Consider the following 26,248-nt stretch of genomic DNA (forward strand, 5'->3'; position numbering starts at 1 on the left):
ATCACTGCTTGTCTTCTCTGTGCTATACTGCCTTCCCCGTGCCCCACCCCCATGTTATGTGTGCTAATTGTAATGGTGGCAACTTTATTGCTTTTCTTGCTATTTAATGCTTTCCATAAATAGTTGTAAGACTTAAGATACTTCGATTTATATACTTACGTATATTTTCAGAAATTCCAAACCAGGACCCAAGATATTTACCTTTCCTATGTAGTGAAGAAATATTCTGAATACTAAATAAATGTTATATTCTATCTACTTAACAGTGCCAAAAATTAAATATTTATTCAGTAAGTATTTATTGAGGGTCTATATGTCAGGTGCCACCCTACACACTACCTTTTTACACTTACACACAATCTTTTTTTGGTGGAAACATTTTTAATATTTAAAAAGTTTTATCAATATACACAAATTAATTTTAGAAAAGTAAAAAAAAAAATACAGATAAGCAAAAAAGGATTAGGAAATACATGCCAGTTACAATCACTTTTGATACTTTTATGAATATCCTTCCAAACTTTTATCTGTATTGTTGAAATTTTCTTTCAGCTAGCATATAATAAACATTCTTCTAAATTAATGGTTGTTAAAGGTTATTAACAGCTCATTTTGTGGGTGTACAATAGTTTTTAAATCGTGCTTTCCATGTTGGACTGCTAGCCAATTGCTAGCTTTTTGCAATTCCATGTGAAGACTATGAGAGCATTTTTGTAGGCATTTTTCTCCTCATACATCCTTAGATTGTTCCTTATAGTCCCAGGAATAGCATTTCCAATAGGCTGGGGGACATTTTTCCAGATCTCAATTATAGAATTATCGTCCTATTGTTTACAATTTGCAGCTATGCATTAAAAGGCAATCCCTCCTGTTTGAAGTTAAACATAGGTTAGGTCAAACATTAACTCTTGAAAATTTTTTCTCCTTTATTCAATAAATACTGATAGAATAGTGGACATGGGGATAAAAAGATGAATAAAAGCCTGTTGCAGGGCAGATAACAATTTACTGTAGTCTGCAGATTTGTTATCAAATAGAATACTATGTGCTTAAATTCTTCAGTAGATGAATACACAAAACCCTTAGGCTGTGTTGAAGAAAGACTACAGCAGTGTACAAAATTAGTGATTACCTGCCATATATCCTTAAGGAGCAAAATGTACATTTTTACTTAATATTTGGTGGTTGAAATAAAGATACAACCCATTGCCTCTCTTATCTGTGATTACTCGTATTTCTTACACGGGAGCGTGCACATAATTTGCTTCCTTTTAGCATGTAAATTCGGAGGAAATATCATCTAACCCTGTACCGAAGGGAAATACAAGAAATTTAGAATGATAGAGTTAACATGTTAAGACTAAAGACAAAAAAAAAATCACACTAACGCACATTTTTCCTTAAACTACAAAAATGTGAAACGTCACATAGGATAACCATAAGGTTGTCAACGATACGGCGTCACACTTGGCGGATGCATTACTGGAAATGTTAAGGCCAGCACAGGTCTCCGTGTTTCAGTAGGCGGCGGAAAACCTGGGCACATTTCCAGGGAGTGCCACCGACCCCAGCGCCTGTCCAGCAAAGAAGGCACAGACGGCCGTGGCAGTGGGCCGTTACCAAAGCGTGTAAGACTGCGCTAGCATACAAACCTATGCCTCCAAGCTCTTCCTCGAGGCCCCGCCCACCCCTTGCCCTACAGCCCACGGGGGAACATGAAGGGGGAGTGGCCAAGGGTGAGGCGATAAGAATGCGCAGGCGCAGTCGGAACCCAGTGAAATTAGCCAACTATCAATCTCGCGAGGGTTGAAGGTCGGTGGCGTAGGTAGGTGTCCTGGATGCTGGCGAGGATAGATAATATCTACTAGAAGAAGAAAAGGAGGCAGAGAGGCTAGTTCCTCGCGTAGGTCTCTCGTTCGCTCTCCTTTCCCCTCCCCTCAACCTTCCGCTCTCCTGTAAATCAGCCCGCCTTCCCTGACCTCGGTGACCCGGCTGGCCCCGCCCACTCCCTACGTGATTCCCGCCGTGAGGTCAGAGCCGGTAGAAGCCGTAGCCCCGCGGAAGAGAAGGCCAACGCGAGAGGCCGGGCTGCTGGGCCTGCCTCAGGCTCGTCGCGGAACCGCGGCGCAGGGGGCCTTCGGTGGGCTCTCGCTCCTCCATCAGCCGGTTGTGACGTAGCCGCCCAGACCTCGGCCGCCTGCTCATCCCTGCCGGGCCCGGCCTCTGGCAGCGGCGGGTGACGCAGACGGAACAGCATGTCGTCGGCGGCCGAGCCTCCGCCACCCCCGCCTTCCGAGAGCGCGCCTCCCAAGCCCGCGGCCTCAGCCGCCAGCGGCGTGAACAGCGGCAACAAAGGCGGCCCCGAAGGCGTCGTGGCTCAGGCGGCCCCCTCCGCAGCCGGCGCGGGCCCCGCGGACTCCGAGGTGGAGGTGAGGGCGCCGCGGTGGGGAGGAGCCACTTCCCTCAGCTCCCAGACTTGGTCTGCGCCCCCGGGTCCGCAATGGTGCCGTATCCTCGGCGCCTTTGTGCGCAGCCTACACAGGCCGGGCCAATGAGCCAGGGCGTCACAGCTGCCTTGTTTCTTCGGGAAACCTTGCCGTATCTTCGAGCGCTCTTGTTAACAAGTGTTCTTGATTACTGGGACCCAGAGGGGTCAGCTCGCTTTTCCCCCGCGGAACTTCCCTAATACCCTAGCTCATTTCTGATTGCAGGTTTTAGTGTTCACTTGGCGTGGGGAAGGCACGGTGAAGACATGCACCTTAGGAGTGAGGGGTGGACGGGAGGCATGGGGAAGGTGTTAAGAAGCAGCGCGTCTTAAGTCTTCGCCCTGCCTTTCTTCAGCCCAGACTTTGCGGGGCGGTATCTGTTCTGGCAGACAATGGCGAGAGCTGGCTGGCCGAGAGCGCTGTGGGGATGAGCGGAACGCAGCCGCCCCGAGAGGGAGAGGCGGCCCCTCCCAGGTCCTGTTCCTCAGGGAGGGACCTGGCCGAGACGGTGGCTGCTGCCTGGAACTCCCATCTCAATTAGGGGTGGGGGTGGATTGATGGCCGGACGAATGAGTTAGTCGGGGGTGGTTGGTTGGCGTTCAGTCCTGGGCAATTCCTCTTTTTGGGCTTTGGTCTATTTTTAAAAACTCGTATCGCTTTTGTTGCCGAGCCTGCCGTCTGGGTTGGGGCTGTCCAGGGCGTGGTGACTACAGCGGGGGTGGGAAGTTTGAAAACTGCCAGGCGGGTCTTTTGGGTGTGCTCCAAGACTTTGCTATGTCTGGGAACAAAGTGCTTGCTCCTTCCAAATTTTATTCTTGGCCTTCGATCTGTTTTGAGATATTTTATGGTCGCATACCAAAGATTTCTGGGATTTTTCCATCCTTAGATAGAAGAAATGAAGGTGATAGTGCTCTAAAAATGGACCTCAATGCAGAATTAAGGAGTTCTTGAGAATTAAAAAAATTAACACTATAAGGAAATGAAGCGCAGTTTTAAATTGAGGCATTTGGCCCAATAGTTTTATTTGGGCCCTGAAGATCTAATCTAGGATGGAGTAACATTATGTTACTAGTTCTTGAAAACTTTCAGTCTTGAGGGCAGGTTTTAGTGGACTAGGATATCTAATATTCTGTAGTTGTGATTTGAGATTTGTTTCAGTTTCCTGTCTGGCTTTGCCTTTTTTTGTTTGTTTAAGGCTTTAAATGGTTCTTTTGGCAGAACTCTGTATCCTGGATTGCTGCTACATGGCTTAAGGGGGTTTGAAAACGTAACACTTAAAGAAATTGTGTGTAAATGGGCAATTCTCTCTGATGTCTATAGTTTTCATCAGCTTCTCAGAAGGGTCATATTGGAATAACAACCAATGTCTCAGAGATGTTACTTCAATACCAGAAAGCCGAATAATTTAAGGCCTAAACTGGCTTTCGTTTGCTATTTTTAAATTAAAGCTGTTTTTTTAATTAAAGGAATTAAAGTTTAGGTATGAATATTGGTGTAACAAATACCAAATGAAGTCAGTGTTATTTTCATTTGCCAGATGGAAAATTGAGTCTTCTGGTAAGTAGAACCTTTGACAGAACACAGGTCTAGCTCCAAAACTAACCTTTTTCCCACACAATTTGCCCTGTCATATTCTTACAAAAAAAGATACTTGACAGTTCCATTTATTGAAGAATGACTTGTTTATTTTTACCTTTCCTCTATAGGAATATCAGTAATTTTATCTTGCACAGGTTTTTTTCACTGAATGGTTTTAGTTTTGATTTTTTTCTCTTCACATTATAGTGTGAAAATGTTTTAAAATGTGCCTCAATCTGTTTTTTCTTAACCGAGAGTTCCACTGGTAAAAACTAAGTTTGAGCATACATACATACATAACATGCCTGACAACTTCAGTGTTTCACAGTTGCAAACTCTTCTTCTTGTTAGAAAATAGAATTAAAGATAGTGATGCTGGGGTTCTTGTTTGCAGAGTCGAAGAATGAACTTAGCAAACGCCCAAGGTAGGAGAGCCAGGGAGAGGACAGAGCTCCTGGCTTGTGCCAGGAGGGGACAAGAGAGTCCGTGATGGTGCGTTGTCTAGGGTTTTATAGGCAGTTGAAGATTTTTAGGAACGTGAAAAAAAGGCTTAGGCGTGTAGACTTGTAAAGTGGTTCCTGAATATTTAGAATTAACTTAACACAAGGGACTTCCTGCTCTGTTTTCTCCCTGAGATACCGGTGTCTTTTCAATATCAGAAAAAAGTGAAATCTTCATTCATTAATTTTTTGCTGATAAAGGCTGACCTTTCCAGAAATGTTAGCCAGCTTTTCTGTGTATTCGATTAATTCTTCCTTTTTGCCCTGGCATACTGGTAGGTCAAGGGAGTAATCTTGTTTTTTATTATTATCTTTTTGGCAATGTCACATAGCTGGTCTTTCATTCATCCTCATTTCTCACTATTGACTAGATTGATAGATAGGCACACTATATACCAATAATTGTATGACCTCAAGAGCTCTGTAGTCCAGGATTTTTTTTTTTAAACTGAAAGAAATAAGTACTCTGTAAAAGCACATATTATTTTTTTAGGGTGTATTTGACCTTCCATTACCATTTTGTGAAGTAGGCTAGGTGGCTTTGTTTTTACTTGTGGAGTTGAGAGATTTGTGACCTTACTGTTAAAGAGGTGCCTAAAGGCCTAAGCAGTTGAAGTTAGATTTGAATTTAGGTCATTTGACCTCTTCTAGTACTAAACAGCTCCCCCCTCCATGCCCGCTCCCCCCAACTTCTAAATCATGGCTTTACTATGGTATGTCAAGCATAGATTTGTACATCGTTAAGGAAAATTACACTTTTATCACCTGTTCTTATGCTTTTCTTTTTTAATGGATGAGTGGAACTTTGCAGTATAGAAGTTGTTGGTATTTTTGTTTGTGGCACTTTGAATGTTACAGGATGAATAAATTTGCAGGAATAGCACATTTATTAACAGTTTAGGAATCGTATTGTAGTTACGGAGTATTCATTTTAGGTTGCATGGTAAATATCTTGTAATAGTTCAGGAGATGGAAATCAGAATGACTAATAATGCAACTTTCCAGGTGTATATTTGTGTAGTAGCCCAGGAGATACTGCAGTTTTGTGATTAAGAGGGAAAATGTTTTCTTCACATTTTATACTGTTAATTTGGTTTCAGACTTTTTGTTGATTAGAAAAGAAACATTTGCTGAAAGCAATTTTGTTCTAGGATGCTGTAGATCATAATCTTTTTTTTTTTTTGTAGATAATTATTTTTTATTGAAGGATAGTTGACACACAGTATTACATTACATTAGTTTCAGGTGTACAACACAGTGATTCAACATTTATATACATGATAATTCTAGGTACCAGCTATCACCATACCAAGTTGTTACAATTTTTTGACTATATTCCTTATGCTATACATTACATCCCGGTTACTTATTTATTTTACAATTGGAAGTGTGTACTTTTTTGTTGTTGTTGTTGTGAGGGCATCTCTCATATTTATTGGTCAAATGGTTGTTAACAACAATAAAATTCTGTATAGGGGAGTCAGTGCTCAATGCACAATCATTGATCCACCCCAAGCCTAATTTTCGTCAGTCTCCAATCTTCTGAAGCATAACGAACAAGTTCTTACATGGAGAACAAATTCTTACATAGTGAATAAGTTACATGGTGAACAGTACAAGGGCAGTCATCACAGAAACTTTTGGTTTTGCTCATGCATTATGAACTATAAACAGTTCAAATATGAATACTCATTTGGTTTTTATACTTGATTTATATGTGGATACCACATTTCTCTCTTTATTATTATTATTTTTAATAAAATGCTGAAGTGGTAGGTAGATACAAGATAAAGGTAGAAAACATAGTTTAGTGTTGTAAGAGAGCAAATGTAGATGATCAGGTGTGTGCCTGTAGACTATGTGTTAATCCAAGCTAGACAAGGGCAATAAAACATCCACGTATGCAGAAGATTTCTCTCAGAACAGGGGGGGTGAGGTTCTAAGCCTCACCTCTGTTGATCCCCAATTTCTCACCTGATGGCCCCCCTGCGACTGTGCCTATCTTAGGTTGTTCCTCCCTTGAGGAATCTTACCCGTCTCTGGCTAACCAGTCATCTTCCGGGGCCATACAGGGAAATGTAAAGTTGGTAAGTGAGAGAGAAGCCTTATTGTTTGCAAAGGTTAGCTTTTTACTTCTTTGAAGATTTATGCCCTGTGGCTTCTATGCCCAGCATTTGTCTTGAGGTATCTTTACCACTTGGAAGAATTATGATACTCGGTAAATTTGATATGAGGCACGAATTCTATTTAAGGGTTGTAATTAGGAAGGAAGAAGAAAAGCTATAGAAGTAGCAGGCGGAAGAAAACATGGGAAGATTGATTAATTGATTATTTCTTTGACATATCTTCTTGTAGAGTAACTTCAGCATGTATAGGTTTTAAACTACTAATTAAATTGCGCACACACATTAACATAATAGGAGTATAGTTACATAACCAAAGCATACCTGTAATTACCAGCCATCTCCAGTGAAACCAAGAAAACCAGTTAGACACCTTAGGCATTTGTGAAAACTTATCTATGATATGGTGGAAATATTGTCCAACTGAGCTTGATCAAGTCTGAGAGAAATCATACAAATTAAAACAACCCATTCCTGGGGACTGTTCACATCCCATATGTTCTTTTAACAGTAAATAGTCTGTAGTTGTAAGATTTTGGAGCGCTGCAATTTGCACTTCTCCAGATCATAATCTTTTTTAATCATATGGTTTAAATAGTTTATTATCATGGTATTTAACTCAACATCAGGGTGTCCTATCAGGTTACATGGCAGCCATTTAAGTATCTAGGAAGTTTGGGACAGACGTGTATTACTAGAATGTTTGGGGCAGAAATCAATCTATTAATGGTGTGTTGACTATTCTTGAAGAAGAGTCCATGATTTTTCTCTCCTACTAGGAAGTATTTGATGATGCATCTCCTGGAAAACAAAAAGAAATCCAAGAGCCAGATCCTACTTATGAAGAAAAAATGGTATGTTCTAGGTATATGAATATAGTCTATAATAACTTTTGTTAGGTGATTGAATGTACCAAACTTCTGTGATAAATTTTTATAATTCCACAGACATCCATTTGAAATATGTGTAACATGGGATTCTAATGTTCATATCTTCCTTGCCTGTGTAAAGCAAATACAGAAGTATTATGTGAATGCACATAATAACATGTAAGTACTGGAGCTATGTAAACACACTTATTTTAAGACTTAGTGTCTGGGAGTGACGGAAGTTACAGACCAGAGAATTAGTTATTCAAAGTGTCTTTATTCGTCTGTCTAGCATTGTAGTCTACTGTACAAAGAGAGTAATATATGCTCATTACTTACAGCATTCTTAACAATATGGATGAGAGCTTTACCAAAGAGAACAGGATGCTGTACTTGAATCCTTGAAGATCCCAGCTCATATTACATTATCTCCTTAGAAAAAAAATTTTTTATCATGATTTAACCAGTACCTAAAAAAGCTTTAAATGTAAATGCAGATTCAATAGTACTGATGGTTATCAGTGAATGTTTACTATATGCCAGGCCTGTTCTAAGTGCTTTGTATGGATTAAATTAATTTAATTTTATTGGAATCTTAAAAAGTTAAAATCACATGGAAATAATAGCACTATTGCACAGTATAATACAGTATGTTCTTAAGAGTAGGTATGGTGTGTTACTCTTCCTGTCTTCAGCACTCAGTATCTGGCACATAGATTTTTTTTTTTTTTTAGATAATTATTTTTTATTGAAGGGTAGTTGACACACAGTATTACATTACATTAGTTTCAGGTGTACAACATAGTGATTCAACATTTATACACATGACAATTCTAGGCACCAGCTATCACCATACCAAGCTGTTACAATATCTTGACTATATTCATTACATCCCGGTTACTTATTATTTTACCATTGGAAGTGTGTACTTTTTTTTTTTTTTTGTGAGGGCATCTCTCATATTTATTGATCAAATGGTTGTTAACAACAATAAAATTCTGTATAGGGGAGTCAATGCTCAATGCACAATCATCAATCCACCCCAAGCCTAATTTTCGTCAGTCTCCAATCTTCTGAGACATAACAAACAAGTTCTTACATGGAGAACAAATTCTTACATAGTGAACAAGTTCTTACATGGTGAACAGTACAAGGGCAGCCATCACAGAAACCTTCGGTTTTGCTCAACTGGCACATAGATTTTAACAGGTATTTTCTGAAACTTACTTTTTCCCTCTCCCTTGACTCTCAAGATCAGTAAATATTTTTGAGTCCTTAAATAGCTTCAAAATCCTAAAAATATGTGTTACATATACACATACGTGCATAGTAGATATAAAAATGTGTAATATATGATATATAATTTCTGTTTTCTATGTCTATTTCTGTAACCGTCCCATCTACTTTCTTTGCTGTCACACTTAAAGAAAAAGGTGTATTTGCCAGCTGTCTTTCTCATTCACGCCTTTAACCCTTCGCAGTTTAGATTCTCTCATTACAACTGTAGTAATGAATCTAATTGCCAATTCTGTGGCTTAATTTTAGTTTCATTCTCTTTGATCTTGTGTTTGACATTGTTCACCACTCCTCAGAAATTTTACTTGCTTTGAGAGATGTTTTTTTCCCTTGATATCCGATTTACTTGAGTCTTTGCCCTTTATTACATTCTGGACATTGTTTCTTGGACAGTTAGATCCTTGTCATTAGTTTTCATCTGCCATCTTCAAACTGAATACTTGTGAACATTTATCTCTAGCCCAGCCCAGATGTCTCCAACCATTGTATTGTCATTTGTATGTTGGGCATTTAAGTCCCTTTGGTACCTTTTATGGAATATCAAAAACTGAATTCATTCTCTGTAGCCCACACAAAGTTCCTTTTAATATATACGCAAGCTGTCCATGACAGTACCTCATAATTTTAATAGTCTTGCAAGTCTAACCTCATAAGTATTTCTTTCATCTTTTTCCCCATCACCCTAGTTCATTTTACTTCCATTGCATGGGCTATTTTATTGGCTTCTTTGTTTGCCCCCTTTGTTAAGATCTGGCCTCTTCCAAATCGCTTCATATTTTTGCAAAATGTATTTAGGACACAAATTTAATTATTTAATGGAGGTTTTCAGTGATCCTTTACAATATTTTTCATCTTCATAGTCACCTTTATTGCAAATCTTTCCTCTTTTCTTCCAAGTTTTCCAATCTCCTAGTTTCATTTCCTTTTTCAGTATTATGATCTTGACTGTGACAGTTTTGAAAGCAAGCTCCCTTTTCATCTGCTAGTTTCTAACCAGTATTGATATCCACTCTTAATTTTTGAATTTAGGATGCTGAGTACTACTTCAGAAAACTAAATCATACTACTGCTGATTGGTACCAGAATAAATTAAATTTCTGGTTTTTACTGTCTTTCGGCTTTCAGTATTTATTGCTCAACAATCCATTTAGCTATTCTAAAACTTTACTACTATAATTAAACTTTTACTCCATTTCTGCCACACCCTTATTTTCAGTCTTCCTCCACAAAAAACTGCAGGCTTATCTTCAGTTTAGTTCCTATTTCCCAACATGGATGGTCTCTACACATTGTTTCTGCTTTAGAGAAAAAAGCTTGTACAAGGCTATTGATTTTAATACTCCATTTGATTTTATGATTCATGTCCTTCAGGCTTATGATCTTAATTCTGTTGTTTCTTCTTTTTAGAATCTGTTTTTCTGCCTTCACCTCTTTAAAATCTCAAGTCATTTTTATTTTTACCTTCCCATTCTCAACTAACAAGGTCTTCTTCTGTTTTTCCTCCTAACCTTTGCCGTACTTTACTGAAAGCTTACTGTGTAAATATTGTCCTGAACTCCTTGGTTCTTTGCAACAAGTTTATAACCCCACTGCTACTTGACTGATAAACAGTGGGAGAGAATTTTGAAATAATTGACTCTTATGTAGAACCCTCGTGAAATTTCTACTTAATTTCTTGATTAAGTAGGACTTGATTTTTCTACCTGTAAAACTGAAACTTGACCATGTAGTTTAACAAGAGCCTTGGATATTTTTGATATGATGGGTCATGGATCACATTTTGAAAAAATACTATATTAAGATATCTAGAGCCATTAAAGGTTTTTGAGCATTACGTGTGATAAGATCTAAAAATTAGGGAGGGGTACCTGTGAGAATTTTTCTGATCATCCTGGTGAAGATTTCAGTGCCACTCCCATTTCCAGTCTCCCCTTTATTTTACTTCTAAACATTCTTCTCACAATGTTACATAATTTGCCTCTTATGTTTATTTTCACTATTGGATAAAATGAAAATTTCGTAAAGAATCAAAGTGCCTTTTCTGGTAGACACACAGAAGTATTTGTTGAATGGCTGCTTAAGAGATAATGTTGATTTGAAAGCATTTGATAGAAGTGAATTTGAGCACTGTAGAATAATTTTTACCTTAAAATGTCTAGGCTCTGACCTATCTGAATTTATTTCCAGAGCCTATTTATCTTGATCCAAGCATAATTATAATTATAATTACTGAATAGTCTGTTTTTAGCCCCCAACATCATGTTCTTAGCTTTTCTTTTATTATATATGAATTAATAAATGAAATGGTACAAAATACATACATATACATATGTAATTTAAAGCAGTTTGTAATCTTCATAAACAAAAAGGTGAAGCTTGTCACCAGGGAGAAGCAAGTTGATGGCCTTTTACTAATTGTGCATACTGGGCTACTTTGATGACTGTTATTTGTGACCCAATGAAACACTAATACTACATGCCTTCCTGATACTTGAACACTTCTGGTGTTTGCTAGGTGAAATGTCTTTTTGTAATTCATTCTAAGACATTTTTAAACATTTATAGGCAGATATTTTGAGTAACTGATTTGTTTCTTGAGCTATTCTTGTTTCTTCTTTTTTAACCAGACTGTTAGTGTGTCTGTACAAAGTCTTTTGCCTCTAGATTTCATTGTTTACTTTTATGAAAACTTGATTTCAAGGTTCTTGAGTTTTTTTCAAGTTCTTCCATTCCTTTAGTATGACAACGGAATTTTCAGTGTAGCAGATGTTAGATATGAAAGGAAGAAGCAGTATTAAGGGGTGCATTGGATTAATGAGTACTTCATGAACTTAGTAGGTGTTTTTTAAGCTCGATAACCTTTTTTAATACTCGGCACAGCCTAACTGATGAATGACCAGTGTATTTTTCCCACTTAGGAATAAATTCACTTGTTTTAATTTTTTGCTATTCCTTGATCAACTGTATTGAAGTATCATTGACACAGTCATTTTAAGTTTGTAATTCAGTGAGTTTTGGCAAATACATGCAGTACTCTAACCGCCTTACAGTAATAATGTAGTTTTATCATTCCCCAGAAGTTTACTCTTGCCCTCATCCTTTTGCCACTTCAGATCTTTCTATCACTAGTTAGAATTTCATATAATTAGAATCATGAAGTATGTAGTCTTTTATGTTTGGCTGCTTTCTTAGTATAGTGCTTTTGAAACTCAGCTGTAGCATGTGTTAATAGTTTGTTCGTTTCTATTGCTGCGTTCATTGTATGGAGGCATGCTGAAACTTTGGTTTCTGATGTTACATTAATATTCTGATAAAATGTGTCTTAAATTTTTTGCAGCAAACTGACCGAGCAAATAGGTTTGAGTATTTATTAAAGCAAACAGAGCTGTTTGCACATTTCATTCAGCCTGCTGCTCAGAAGACTCCAACCTCACCTTTGAAAATGAAACCAGGGCGCCCACGAATAAAAAAGGATGAGAAACAGAACTTGCTATCAGTAGGCGAGTGAGTAATAGTTTATATCTCATAGTTGAACCAAATTTATTTTTGATACACTTCGCTAGAAGCATAAAACTCACTTAATTAAAACAATTATTTTAGTGCTGTTACTTATTTGGCCCCATTTGGTTTTGTAGGATCTGGCCCTACATGTTGAAATAAATAAAAATTATATATAATGTCTTATTTTTTTGTGCACTGCAACAGCCATGTCAGGGAACTCAAATGTTATCCATTCTTTGGAGAGGAAGCAAGGGAAGGGATTAAGCAGCCCATTTAACAGGAAGTAATTAGAATAATCCAAGCTTGAATTTAAGTCTAGGGCATGTTCTAGTCTCCTAAACCACACACATACATCAAGAGTATTGCTTTTATCTGAAGTCTGTTCTGGTGTGTGGAATGTTGTGATTTGTGCCACAGCAGTTTAAATATTTGTTATTAAATTGTGTTTGCATAAATTGAAGGGTCAAATTGTATGCCACCCTGAGCTTGTTGTATGTAAAATAACTCTTACATGTTGAATTTTAAAACTCTTCTTTAATTTTTGTGCTTTGGAAAGCTAGGATATTTAATTAGTAATGATAAATCGATTTAGGGCAGTCTCATCTCCATGAAATTGGCTATATGTAATTCTCAAAGTGAAAAATGAATTGTGATGAGTAATTAAAATATACTTTGTTATCTAAAAGGCTATTACAAAATGCTGTAGTGTTAGGTTTCTGCACATTTACAGAAATATGGAAGTATGTTTCTGTCTTGAACGGTTTATCACCAAAAAACACAAGCATAATATGGACCTTAATTTTATTGGGGGCATTCCTCTAATTTATTGTCTTATTCCTTACCCATTTTGTGTATCCAGAGGACTTTTGTTTCAAAATGTATGAAACATGGTGAGGGAGAACATTGCACTTAAGATGTATTTAAACTGTTCAGACATGAGAAGTTTGCAGCTGTTTAAATAGCATCAGTCTTGTGCTCTGGAAATGCAGACTACTGTAATAGAGATTGTTATGGGGTAGTCAGTATCATGTAATGAAAAGACACACTTCTATTAAGATCCTGTAAGATAAAGATAATCTTTACTAAATATGTAATAAAAATACTAAGCTTGATCTTATTACTGTTACTGAGGAATAACACTATGGGGTTGACAGCTTTCTATACCCTTAAAACCTTCTTATATGAAAAGTTAGCTTAGGCAAAGTAATTAGAGTGAAGGTACTGTTCTTGAGTATAAGGATGTACATGCTGCTTTTTTTCCCCCTTCCATTATCCACAGTATATATGCAATGATTCCTCAGTCTGAAGTAATAAAGCACATCCCAACCTTTATCTTCAGTTTTACAACCATAATAATCAGACATCTTTGTACTATACTGTGTAAGAGACTTTATTAAAAAGACGAAGTTCTGTCCTAGTTTATGGAGAACAAATTGGGATTGGGGATAGATCTTTGCACTAGGTTTCACAGCATTAAGAGTGCAGAGAGATAAAAAGAAAAAGATATTTTGATTAGAACCGTTTAAAACAAGCAAGAAGATCCTTGCCTATTTATTGCCTTGGCCTGAATTTCTGAGGAATTCTTCTCTGCCTGGGAAGGCTGGTTATCTATCCTCTTCCACAAAGCATGTAGTTTTGGTAGCAATCAAGCTATAAATGAGATTTAGAGGTCACAAGAGTGGCATAGTCTACTGTTTGCTAATATAAATAAAAATGTTTGTTAAAGGTATACAGTTGGAAGCTTCAGAATTGGAAAATAAGTAGTTTTACTAACCCGAGACCTTTAGAGATTAAGAAATCTGTCAACATTATGACTTGAGAAAATCATTTTTTAAAGGGATGTGTCTGACTTTTGGGATGTAGAATCTGGGCATGCATATTTCAAAAAGTTTTAAGTAATTCTGATGCATCAATCTAATGAGATTTTTCTGACTGGATATTTCCTTGAAATTATCACATTTAAGTTTATCAGGTCTGGTTAACTTAAGATACATTTTAACAATTATATTTTAGAAAGCCATATAAAAACATTTCAGATTTAAATTTACTAATAATTTTTACTGTTTACTTTTAGTTTTAATTTAGATGCTTATTAAAATACTGTGGAGTCTTGATCAGCCACATGACTATTTACATTGAATCACTAGTTGCTCATAGTTCACATTAAAGCTAAAAGTCAGTTAATGTTGTCTTAAACCTGACAGCTACCGACACCGTAGAACAGAGCAAGAGGAGGATGAAGAACTATTAACAGAAAGCTCCAAAGCAACCAACGTTTGCACTCGATTTGAAGACTCTCCATCATGTATGTTACATTTACTTAATTACTTGATTTTTTTTTTTTAATCTCTTATTGAGAAATCCTTTGGCAAATGTTTTAGATTTGTCTTGGCTGTAATTTATTTATAAAGGGAATTTTTATTAATGTTTTGAAATTTATTGATTATGAAATGGACTTAAAAGATTTTTTTTTTTTTGGTATGATGGTGGTGCTGTATCTCAGAGGGCCATAAAATGCCATTACGATTGTTGTTGCCTGAATGCAAAAACTACAAATGTTTTTTGCCTTACATTTGTCCCACATTTTTAAAAAAATGTGTACAAAAAGGCATTTAAAGACGTGTTTACTCATCTCCTGATTTTGTTTAATTTGTTTTGAACTTTTTTCTGAAATGTGCCTATTATTAATGGTTTTCCAAAGAGAGTATTGTTAACCAGGTGTAAGTTTTACCTATACATAATCTTGATTGTCTGGTAGTAGCATATTTGTCTTAAATGAAGCCTACGTTTTTTTCTTACCTCCTTCCTCTTTCTCACTTGATGACTAGTTTGTGTGATTGTAGTGGTTGTGAACAACAAAATGAAGTTATAAAGGTCAGTATGGGACATACAATTTGGATTGTTATTCAGTTAATTGTAGCCTTGAACTCTTGCCAAATTGAACTTTAGGCAAGGTAGGCTCTAGTTAGAAATTCAGCAATCTATTTAAAATGTGTACTTTCAGATTATTTTTAATTAGAGTACCCATTTTCCATTTCTTTTCATGAAGGTCAAGGCCATAGCCAGATGTAATTGTACAAGGGGAAAAGGAAATTTGAATTATTTGGGTTATCTCTTTTTCAAATTCTTCTGCTGTAATTAATTTTCCTAGTGTTGGTTAGCTTTTCATCTTAAAGCAGTGTTTTTCAAAAGGGGATAGGACACAGCATGTACATTTTTAAAGAAAAACAGCTGATTGTGGTGCATATAATTAGTTATTATTTCTGAGGTAGGAAATATGTAGTAAACCCTGCAAGAGATAAAGGGAAAACAGTTTCCTATTTCCACTTTGTTAGGAGGAAAACAAAATCCCCAGAGAACCTCTGTTTGGGGCATTATGGAAGGTAAAAACATTTGGTTAGAAACACTTGTGATGACATCAAAAAAGGAAATAAAGAGGCCAAAGACTCCATAGGCCCTAGTGTATGGGTAACAAAGGAATTGAGTGATTGGGGTGGGTACTCTGATGGCTGCAGTCATGTTTCCAACACTTAGTTATCCTCATATCCATCCACTCTTTCTCCACTCCAGACCACAGCAGCTACTTCTAGTGACTTGGAACTTAAAAACAGAAAAGTCAGAGTGAACACATACATGTAGGCCCAAGTTAAACTGCACAGTATCAGATGAAGGGAACTGTAGCTTACCTGTGTTTCTTGTCTTTAAAATGTGCATTGTATGTTTTTGTTTTTAGATGTAAAATGGGGTAAACTGAGAGATTATCAAGTTCGAGGATTAAATTGGCTCATTTCTTTGTATGAGAATGGCATCAATGGTATCCTTGCTGATGAAATGGTATGTGTTAGGTAGATTTCTATAAGGTTATGTTTTATAATTTAAAATATTTTATATCATTAAATTTGTAAAAGTTAAGGCAGTATATCACATAGTTCTTGTTGATAATATAGAACTGTTATTAGCAAACTAATCCTCTGCAAACTGGTGCAAGTAGTTCACTTAAGTTGCATAAGCAGGATCTATGCTTCAATTGTGAGGAATTATTATCTATGAAACTTTAATCTAAAAATAATGCATTTTGAGAAACATGCTTTTGGTTGACTTTTGTAGTATAATGATTTGGCCATTTTCCTCCCACTCATGTAATATACACAGTTGGGATCAATTGAATGTTTAATTCTTCATCAATAGTTTCTCCAGCATGCCAGCTTATACAGTTCTATCTCACAAAATGTTTTATCTCTTGCTTAGTACTTAGTAGTTATACAGTAAATGTTTTTAAGTCTCCATATAGCTGTAGTGCTAAAATACTTAATTCCTTGAAGACAGTCTGGACTCAGGAGAAATGAGTGTCACTTTTAGCCCTGCCCATTGTCCTTGTGGGAAAGCCCTGCCCATTGTCCTTGTGGGAAAGTCACTTAAGAAACTTCTGGGCCTTATGAGGATGGTAACAGTAACTTTCATAGACCTGTGAAGGTTAAATGGCATAACACTCATAGACTTGACACATACCAAGTTTTTGCCATTTGTTAGCTATTGTAAACACACACAGCTTTTTTAAAAATGCTCTTACATATATCAGGAAGTATAAATATGGAAGTCTATTTTGTTTTTGTTTTTCATTGCTTTGTGATTATTCCATCTTTCAGGGTCTGGGAAAGACTCTTCAAACAATTTCTCTTCTTGGGTATATGAAACACTATAGAAACATTCCTGGTCCTCATATGGTTTTGGTTCCTAAATCTACATTACACAACTGGATGAGTGAATTCAAGAGATGGGTACCAACACTTAGGTCTGTTTGTTTGATAGGAGATAAAGAACAAAGAGTAAGTTTCTTGTATTTCATTACATTTTGAGTATTAAAAAATAATTTGAATTTAGGTTTTGGGGAAGGGAGATAGCTACAGGAGAGAGAAAAGAGAAGGGACCCAATAATAAACTTGGTCTTCACAAATATTAGTTATTTACAAATGTGATTTTGACTTGGTGGTTAAGAATCATACTGAGGAAAAGGAATGTAGACTGTAGAATGGTACAAAAATATAGTTTCTTTTGTTTCCATGAGTGGAAGCATTGTCTTATTTTTAAAAAGTTTTGCATATGTGAGGTGTTTGGAAATTTAAGGAGCCATATTTTTAGGTTGAAGTATATACTGGTAACAGAATAGTAGTTGTTAACAATGGACTGAGTCAACTATAGTATTTGATGACTTGGTATGATACCTATTGAAATAAGTTAAAATGTTGATCAATTGACACATTCTTTTTTGCAGAAGAAATGGAAATAATGACACTGTTAATACAGAGATCAGACTTAAAATTTTACTAATTATGTTGAAAGATTATGTATGAGATTTTGTTACGCCTTCATTTGTCCATCAGTGATGATTCTAGATTTCACTTTTTCCCTTTTATAGATACTTTGGGTATTTTAAGTTACCAAATTGCTTTCTGTTTTACAGCCCAATTATTTAACTATTCTTTGCTTTAGTTTCCTCACCTGTAAAGTGAGAAGAATATCAGTGTCTTAATAGATCTATAAACATGAAGAATGAAAATGTTTACTGCAAACGATCCTTCAGTTCTCTGTCATTATGTCAGAAATCCCCTTTTCCTTTGCCTCAGCCTGTCTCCTAAGAATTTCAATACCTGGTGGGATCAAAGAAAAAAGATACTTGAAGAGTTAACATATAGACATCTTACTACACTGATGGACAATGACTGCAATGGAGTATGGGGGGTACTCGATAATAAGGGTGAATGTAATAACCACATTGTTTTTCTTGTGAAACCTTCATAAGAGTATATATCAGTGATACCTTAATAAAATATATATAAAGAGCCTATAGAATTTTGCACTGATTAATTCTGTCAATTATTTTATTTATTAAGTGGCTCTGACACTGAAATTATTAATTTGAGTTGTTTCTAGATGCTTGCATATTATAGATGACACTATCCCTTTTTAATACTCCCACTCCCTTTTACATATTATATATTGTCATCAATAAATTTAATATATACTTTCTGTATGTTAAATTTTTTTCTCTTGCTATACAGGCTGCTTTTGTCAGGGACGTTTTATTACCAGGAGAATGGGATGTATGTGTAACATCCTATGAAATGCTTATAAAAGAGAAGTCTGTTTTCAAAAAGTTTAATTGGAGGTACTTAGTTATAGATGAAGCTCACAGGATCAAAAATGAAAAGTCTAAGGTAATTTGGTATTTAAATGTGAAAATCATTTGTACCTGCATTTAGAATTTGATCAATATACAGAATATTCTACAGAATATTCTAATGACTGAATTTGGTTCTTTCAGTTATCAGAAATAGTGAGGGAATTCAAGACTACAAATCGATTATTATTAACTGGAACACCTCTTCAAAACAACTTGCATGAGCTCTGGTCACTTCTTAATTTTTTGTTGCCAGATGTCTTTAATTCAGCTGATGTAAGTATTTCTTACTGTTTTCTGCTTGGAATAATGTTTTTGTTTAATGCTGTCCATTTTTGTAATAGAATTGGCTTGCCTTTTAGCATTGCCTGAGGTAGTCACCTTTTTAGGCTTTTATATAGTTAGAGCCTTTGGTAACCTACCACATTTTTTATATATCCTGAGAGTTTACTTTTTTGCCTTTTGATTTCAACATCATTTTATAAATCATTGTTTTTGTTTTCTAGAATGTCATAGATTAGCTTTCCTTTTTGGTGTCATGTTGGCCTGTTTAAGTGACTCTGGGTGGGCACCCTTAAGTTTTTAAGGTGCTGCTTGGGGTATTCCCTAAATGACTGTGTGCATTTCCGTTGACTGTTTTAAGTCCCAGAGATGGCCTCTCCCCAAGATGGCTGTCAAATTTGGAGAAATCTGGCCAGCCATTCTTTTTTTATGGTCTAACATAGAACCTGATCTTTACCTTTAATAGCTTATTTGCAGTGATAGAAATGGTTAATTAGCTATTTTGAACTATTGGTTGTACTTAAGAGCATAATATGTATGTTAGGAGTCTATGTTACTAGTAATTTCATTTTTTTGATGGACCGGAAGTCATTTTTGAATCTTTTGTTCCCATGGCTGAAGTACATGTTTGTGGCTTTGAGTAACTATATTATTATATTTATTCAAATAAGTTCTAAAAAGATTTTAACTTTGGTTTGTTGTGTTTAAGGATCATTTTTTAAAAATAGAGAAACTTGTTTCTGAAAGACATTTAGTCAATCTCTGAAAGTTTTAGTTCTGCTTTTATGTATTTTGATGTTTTTGAGGTAATTTCTTACTCTTCACTGACATTCATTTGAACACTAATCTCTGTTAAAACTTTGTTTTAGTTAATACAGTCAATCTTAAGATTAATTTTACAACAAAGCAAATAAATATGCTCAAGAGGTAGTGATAGGAAAACTATTCTTGTCACAGCCTACCCAAATACTAATGAAATGCTGTTCATCTCAGTTGCACTTTTAGTAAGTTTAATTCAAAGTGCCATAGCCTTAGACACCAGTAGTCTGAGTGGCCTTAGAGAACAAACTATAGTGATCTTACTTTTTAATTTTTAAGTTAAAATTAAAAATTTTTTCAAGAACAGTGATTTTCTAATTCTATAAAACTTGCGTTCCAGCTATTTTCTTTTCACTATGAAACTTGTCATCTTGACATTGAAAAAAATGCTTATTAGGAAGTAGTATGATTCTTAAGCCAGCGTTAAAATTAACTGCTAACAGTAAATGACATATCTGACAAGAGGTTAACATCAAAAATATGTAAAGAACTCACATGCCTCAACACCCAAAAAGCAAATAACCCTATTAAAAAATGGGCAGAGGATATAAACAAACACTTCTCCAAAGAAGAAATTCAGATGGCTAACATCCACATGAAAAGATGCTCCACATCACTAATTATCAGGGAAACGCAAATTAAAACCACAATGAGATACCACCTCACACCAGTTAGGATGGCCAACATAGAAAAGAATAGGAACAACAAATGCTGGTGAGAATGCAGAGAAAGGAGAACCCTCCTACACTGCTAGTGGGAATGTAAACCAGTTCAGCCATTGTGGAAAGCAGTATGGAGGTTCCTCAAAAAACTCAAAATAGAAATGCCATTTGACTCAGGAATTCCACTCCTAGGAATTTACCCAAAGAAAACAACTTCTCAGATTCAAAAAGACATATGCACCCCTATGTTTATCGCAGCACTATTTACAATAGCCAAGAAATGGAAGCAACCTAAGTGTCCATCAGTAGATGAATGGATAAAGAAGAGGTGGTACATATACACAATGGAATAGTATTCAGCCATAAGAAAGAAACAAATCCTACAATTTGTAACGACATGGATGGAGCTAAAGGGTATTATACTCAGTGAAATAAGTCAGGCAGAGAAAGACAAATACCAAATGATTTCCCTCATTTGTGGAGTATAACAACGAAGCAAAACTGAAGGAACAAAATAGCAGATTCACAGACTCCAAGAAGGGACTTGTGGTTACCAAAGGGGAAGGCAGGTGGGGAGGGAGGGAAAAGGGGATTGTAGGGTATCATGAATGGTGCACATGGTGTGTGTGGGGTCATGGGGAAGACTGTAGCTCAGGGAAGACAAATAGGGACTCTGTGGCATCTTACACTGATTGACAGTGACTGCAGTGGGGTATGGGGAGGGACTCAATAATGGGGGTGAATGTAATAACCACATTGTTTTTCTTGTGAAACCTTCATAAGAGTGTATATCATGATACCTTAATAAAAAATACTAATAATTGCTAACAGTGACACCAAGGATTGAAATAAATGAATTTTATAGTTTACAACTCGAAATCATCGTTATATCTAGCATAATAGAGTTTCTGTTTTTAGTATTATCTGGTCTTAATATATTTTTTTGTTTGTTAATCTAGGACTTTGATTCCTGGTTTGATACAAATAATTGCCTTGGGGATCAAAAGCTAGTTGAAAGGCTTCATATGGTGAGTATTTTGGAATAGGGTTAAGCATATTTCTAATGGGGAAAAATGATGAAAGATTTAAGTTAGTGGATTATTTTTCTGTTAACATAAAGGATAGTGGCTTTAGAGTCAGATCTGTTTGAATCCTGCCACTCAATTGTTTAATCGTACAATGGGGGGAGGAAGTAATGTATGGCAGTTTTAGTCTAGGATGGAATCTAACTTAAGAGAAAAAGTAATTCCTTAGGGTTAAAAAAAAGTTCAGTGGGGGAAAAAGTTGTATAAGGACTATTACAAGTTTTCAAAGCTTAGTTCTATTTACATTGCATAGAGGAATCTAACAGATTCAGTTCTGAAAAGGTCCATCTGTTGTTAAATCCAGTGACTAAGCAATTGTTAATAGTGCTTTGTGAGCAGAGTTGAAATGTTTTTGCTGTGATTTATAGCTTTGCTGCTTTCTATGAAGATTCACAAGTAAAAGTTAATAGGTATTTTTCTGACAGACCCCAGATTAAGATACGTTGGCCAACAGCATAAAGCCAGACCTTTATAGTTTATAGCATAAAAGGCCTCTCATGACCTAACTCACGGTTTCTCAACTGTTGACATTTCTGTCTGGATGATTTTGATGGGGACAGGGAAGGTGATTTTTCCTGTTTAGATGCCAGTAGTATGGACCCATTTGTGACAACCAAAAATGTTTCTAGGCTTTACAGATGTCCCTCGTTGGGGCCAAAAATTTCCCCTATCACAGTGATATAACCTTTCTAACATTCTCTGACATCTATTTCACTTTTTATATCAAGCTTTAATTTGCTAAAATTGCTGACCCAACTGTCACTTTCTGTAAACATTGTGCTAATTCTGATCTTGGTCTTCATCATTTCTGTCACATCTGGGACCTCTCTTCTCACCCTCTTTACTAATACCTGGTCCAGTACTCAGTGGTGATGTCACCTTCCACCGAATCCCAGGCTGAGGCCAGCCTAGAGACTCCTGTGTACCCTGTCTTTAATAATTCGGGCATTCTAACATTACAGAACTTTGTACAAGGTGTTGAAATGATTACATAAAGGCAGCAAACATGTCTTATATTTGTCTTTGTATCCCTAGCACAATACTTCTCATAGTGGATATTTGAATAGGGGAAAAGAGTAAGTTTATGAATGTTTTGGCTATTTCTTTATATGTTAATTATAAAATACTTCTTATTTACTGAAATTTTATTTTGTTAAATGTTTAAGGTGATGATCTAGACAGCTTATTTCAATTAAATGGCATTCAAACATATAGGTACTCAATTTAGATTTACTTACTCAAAGGATTGTGGAACATATATATCATGTAAAACTAAAACAACCCACACAATAGAACCAACCAGTTTTGGCATCTCTATTTGTTCAGACAGTAGTGTGAAGATGCTTATCAAATCAGGGAGAAGAGAGTCTGGTAGCTACCTTTCTGTACTTTGTCTTCAAATTCCCACTCTAACTCCTGTGGTCTAGTAATGAAAGGGTATTCAGAATCAACATGGATATACTTAGGAATGAAATAATTCCTGCTTGATGTATCCATTATCTGCTATAATGGAAACCCCCCAGAAAAAAAATCTAATAGCATTTATTTTAGTAACCCCAAAATTCATGGGTCAGATTAGTGGTTTCTTTGCTGGTTTTACCTGAGTTTATCCAGCCTGGGCAATTCTGGAAGAGGGCCAGTGGGGCTGAAGGTCTTCACTCATATATCTAGCAGTTAGTGCTGGCAGTCAGCTAGGGCCCTAGTAGCTTCCCTACATAATGATATTAGAGAAGTGTTGCTAATTTTTTTTTTTTGAGAGGGCATCTCTCATATTTATTGATCATATGGTTGTTAACAACAATAAAATTCTGTATAGGGGACTCAATGCACAATCATTAATCAACCCCAAGCCTAATTCTCAACAGTCTCCAATCTTCTGAAGCATAATGAACAAGTTTTTACATGGTGAACAAGTTCTTACATAGTGAATAAGTTCTTACATGGTGAACAGTGCAGGGGCAGTCATCACAGAAACTTTCGGTTTTGATCATGCATCATGAACTATAAACAATCAGGTCAATTATGATTATTTGTTTGGTTTTTATACTTGATTTATATGTGAATCCCACATTTCTCCCTTATTATTATTATTATTTTTTTTTATTTTAATAAAATGCTGAAGTGGTAGGTAGATGCAAGATAAAGGTAGAAAACATAGTTTAGTGCTGTAAGAGGGCAAATGTAGATGATCAGGTGTGTGCCTATAGACTAAGTATTAATCCAAGCTAGACAAGGGCAACAAAACATCCACGGATGCAGAAGATTTCTCTCAAAACAGGGGGGAGGGGGAGGTTCTAAGCCTCACCTCTGTTGATCCCCAATTTCTCACCTGATGGCCCCCCTGCGACTGTGCAAGTGTTGCTAATTTTTTTCACCAATTTTGTATTTGTTTTGTGGTGATGGTATTTTTATAAGCTAGTATAAATCAAAGGAAGATAGCTGTAAGTTACGATCTATTTTATGAAAATAAATGAACTGCTTACTATATACAACATGGATGTGTCCCAAAAACATGTTGAATAAAAGACTGTACATGCATTAAGTTAATAACAGGCAAAAGTAATCTATGATGTTAAAAAGTAAAAATACTGCTTACCTGTGGGAAGGAAAGTGGTGATAGTGACTGGGAATATTACAAGAAAGATGTCTGGGATATTCTATTCATCTAGATGATGGTTGGTTACATGGGTATGTTTGCTTGATAAAAATTTATTGAACTGTGTAGTTATGATTTTATATGCATTATGGTCTACCTTTATAAGAAAGAGATAGTAAGTTTAAAAGCTAACCAGAAAGACATTGTAATATGGACCTAGCCATTTCATTAACATATCAGACAATTTACATGCAGGTACAGTTAGTCCCCCCTTATTCATGGGGTATATGTTCCAAGACCCCCAGTGGCTGTTTAATGTATGTGTAGTACTGAACCATATATATGTATAATGTCTGTATACATAACTTGCCTATGATAGTTTAATTTATAAATTAGGTGCAGTAAGAGATTAACAGCAATAACTGTAATAAAATAGAAACCATAAAAATATACAATAAAAATTCATGTGCATGTGGTCTCTCTCAGAATATCTTAACTGTACTGTACTCACCCTTTTTGTGATGATATGAGATGGTAAAATGATGAGAGGAAGTGAAGTGAATGATGTAGGCATTGTGATGTAGTGCTAGGCTACTACTGATCTGACAGTACGTCAGGAGGCAGGATTTGCTTCTGGACTGCAGTTGACAGGAGGTAGTTGAAACCACTGAATGTGATGAAACCACAGATGAAGAGGGACTACTGCAAATTGTTTTAACCTTGTGCAGGCAGTAAGTATTGAAAACATCATCTTTAAAATTTCCTGTTGTTTTTAGTATTTAATGACAGCATAGCAAGTATATACCCACTACATATATTGAGTAAATAATGATCTTGTTTTATTACCATTCAGGAATTGAGTAATAATAGATTATTATATATTTAGAAGGTAGAGTCCTACAAACCAGTTGATATTCAAGCAGAAAATTTTTTTTCCATTTATTTAATGGATAATGTTGAGATCCAAATATCACTCATATTAAAGATAAAGTCAACTTCATTTCTTTTTGTGCTTAAGGTATTGCGCCCATTCCTCCTTCGAAGAATCAAAGCTGATGTTGAAAAGAGTTTGCCTCCAAAGAAGGAAGTAAAAATCTATGTGGGTCTCAGCAAAATGCAGAGGGAATGGTATGTGTTCTGAGATATTTTTGAAATTGCTGTTGATTCTTCACTTCCATTTTTATTTTGTTTTCACAATTTGTGTCTTCAAGAAATTCCTTTTTTCTGGTTTGAACACACCTGAAGAATTCTCTGTTCATACAACATAGCATTTCTTATTCATAGCTAATCAAATTTATTATATGAAGTCTTGAAACTGTTAGGTGGTCTCTCTCAGAATCTTACTGTACTGTCAGGATGGAAGATTTATGAATCCAAAAGTTAAACTTTTCCTTTAATTAAACAGGGGTATATACATAAAGCCCTTTACTCAGAGTAGGTTTTTAAAAAAGAAGCTGTGGTGGCACAGAGGTGAGACCTGTGGTTAACTTGGGGATTCATAAATACTGGATCACGGATTAGTGCTAGTCTCTGATGAAGTTGGGAGATTGTTTGTAGGTATATGAGGAAACTTTTTCACTACATTTAATTAATAAAGCTACATTTATTTAATTTCAAATACTCTCTGAGTTAATGTTTTGTTTAAGCAGGATACAGTATCTTTTTGTGAAATTATCATGATGATTGATACATGGTAGCTATTTTAAAATAGCTGTATAAGGCAAAATAAAGTTGAAAACATTATAAGGTTTTTCCTTTTTAGCTTTTTCCTTTTCTTTTAAGGTTTTATTGGCATAGGAAATCCAAAGGCTAGGAACCACTGACTTAGTGTTAAATTTTTTTTTGTAGATAGAAAGCTCAACACGGATAGTGTTACATTTTTTTTTTATAAATAGAAAGGTCAACATGAATCAATAATGTGAAGTGGCTGCAGAAAGAGATAGTTACCTTAGCATATATTAATGTGGGTGCAATGTTCAAAGAAGGAAAATAGTCACCCTATTCTCTACTGATTACACCACATCTCAAGTGTATTCAGTTTCATACTTAGTTTTGATAAGTATTTGCAAGGGGGTGGAGTTGGTAAAAAGACAGAAAGGATATAATGTAAAAAAATGGACATGTTATCCAGGGAAGAAAGGAATACTGTAGAAAGTAGATCATCCTAAGTATTCTCCAAACTTTGAAAAGGCTTTAATAGAGTAGCAAAGATAATTAGGTTTGTCTATATGGCTCTAAAGTACCAAAACCAAGTCACTGCTAAGGAAAGACAA

At 35.9% G+C, this 26,248-nt stretch overlaps 1 protein-coding gene across 3 annotated transcripts in view; it reads left to right on the forward strand.

Annotated features, from left to right (window-relative positions):
• Nucleotides 1-1,804: 1,804 nt before the first annotated feature.
• Nucleotides 1,805-26,248, forward strand: part of SMARCA5 (SWI/SNF related, matrix associated, actin dependent regulator of chromatin, subfamily a, member 5) — a 43,991-nt gene continuing 19,547 nt past the window's right edge. The window contains exons 1-10 of one of the 3 annotated variants that reach the window (XM_036892163.2): nt 1,805-2,429; nt 7,467-7,541; nt 12,190-12,356; nt 14,558-14,658; nt 16,087-16,187; nt 17,000-17,179; nt 18,413-18,568; nt 18,676-18,807; nt 21,254-21,322; nt 24,994-25,103. In XM_036892163.2, coding sequence (XP_036748058.1) covers nt 2,256-2,429; nt 7,467-7,541; nt 12,190-12,356; nt 14,558-14,658; nt 16,087-16,187; nt 17,000-17,179; nt 18,413-18,568; nt 18,676-18,807; nt 21,254-21,322; nt 24,994-25,103 — 1,265 coding nt within the window. In that variant the 5' untranslated portion in view covers nt 1,805-2,255. Of the gene's footprint in view, nt 2,430-7,466; nt 7,542-7,713; nt 7,737-12,189; nt 12,357-14,557; nt 14,659-16,086; nt 16,188-16,999; nt 17,180-18,412; nt 18,569-18,675; nt 18,808-21,253; nt 21,323-24,993; nt 25,104-26,248 lie in introns of those variants that run through there. The other 2 variants (XM_036892164.2, XM_057502660.1) reach the window with 2 other exon arrangements.

Source organism: Manis pentadactyla, chromosome 5, assembly GCF_030020395.1.
Source record: "Manis pentadactyla isolate mManPen7 chromosome 5, mManPen7.hap1, whole genome shotgun sequence".
Taxonomy (NCBI): domain Eukaryota; kingdom Metazoa; phylum Chordata; class Mammalia; order Pholidota; family Manidae; genus Manis; species Manis pentadactyla.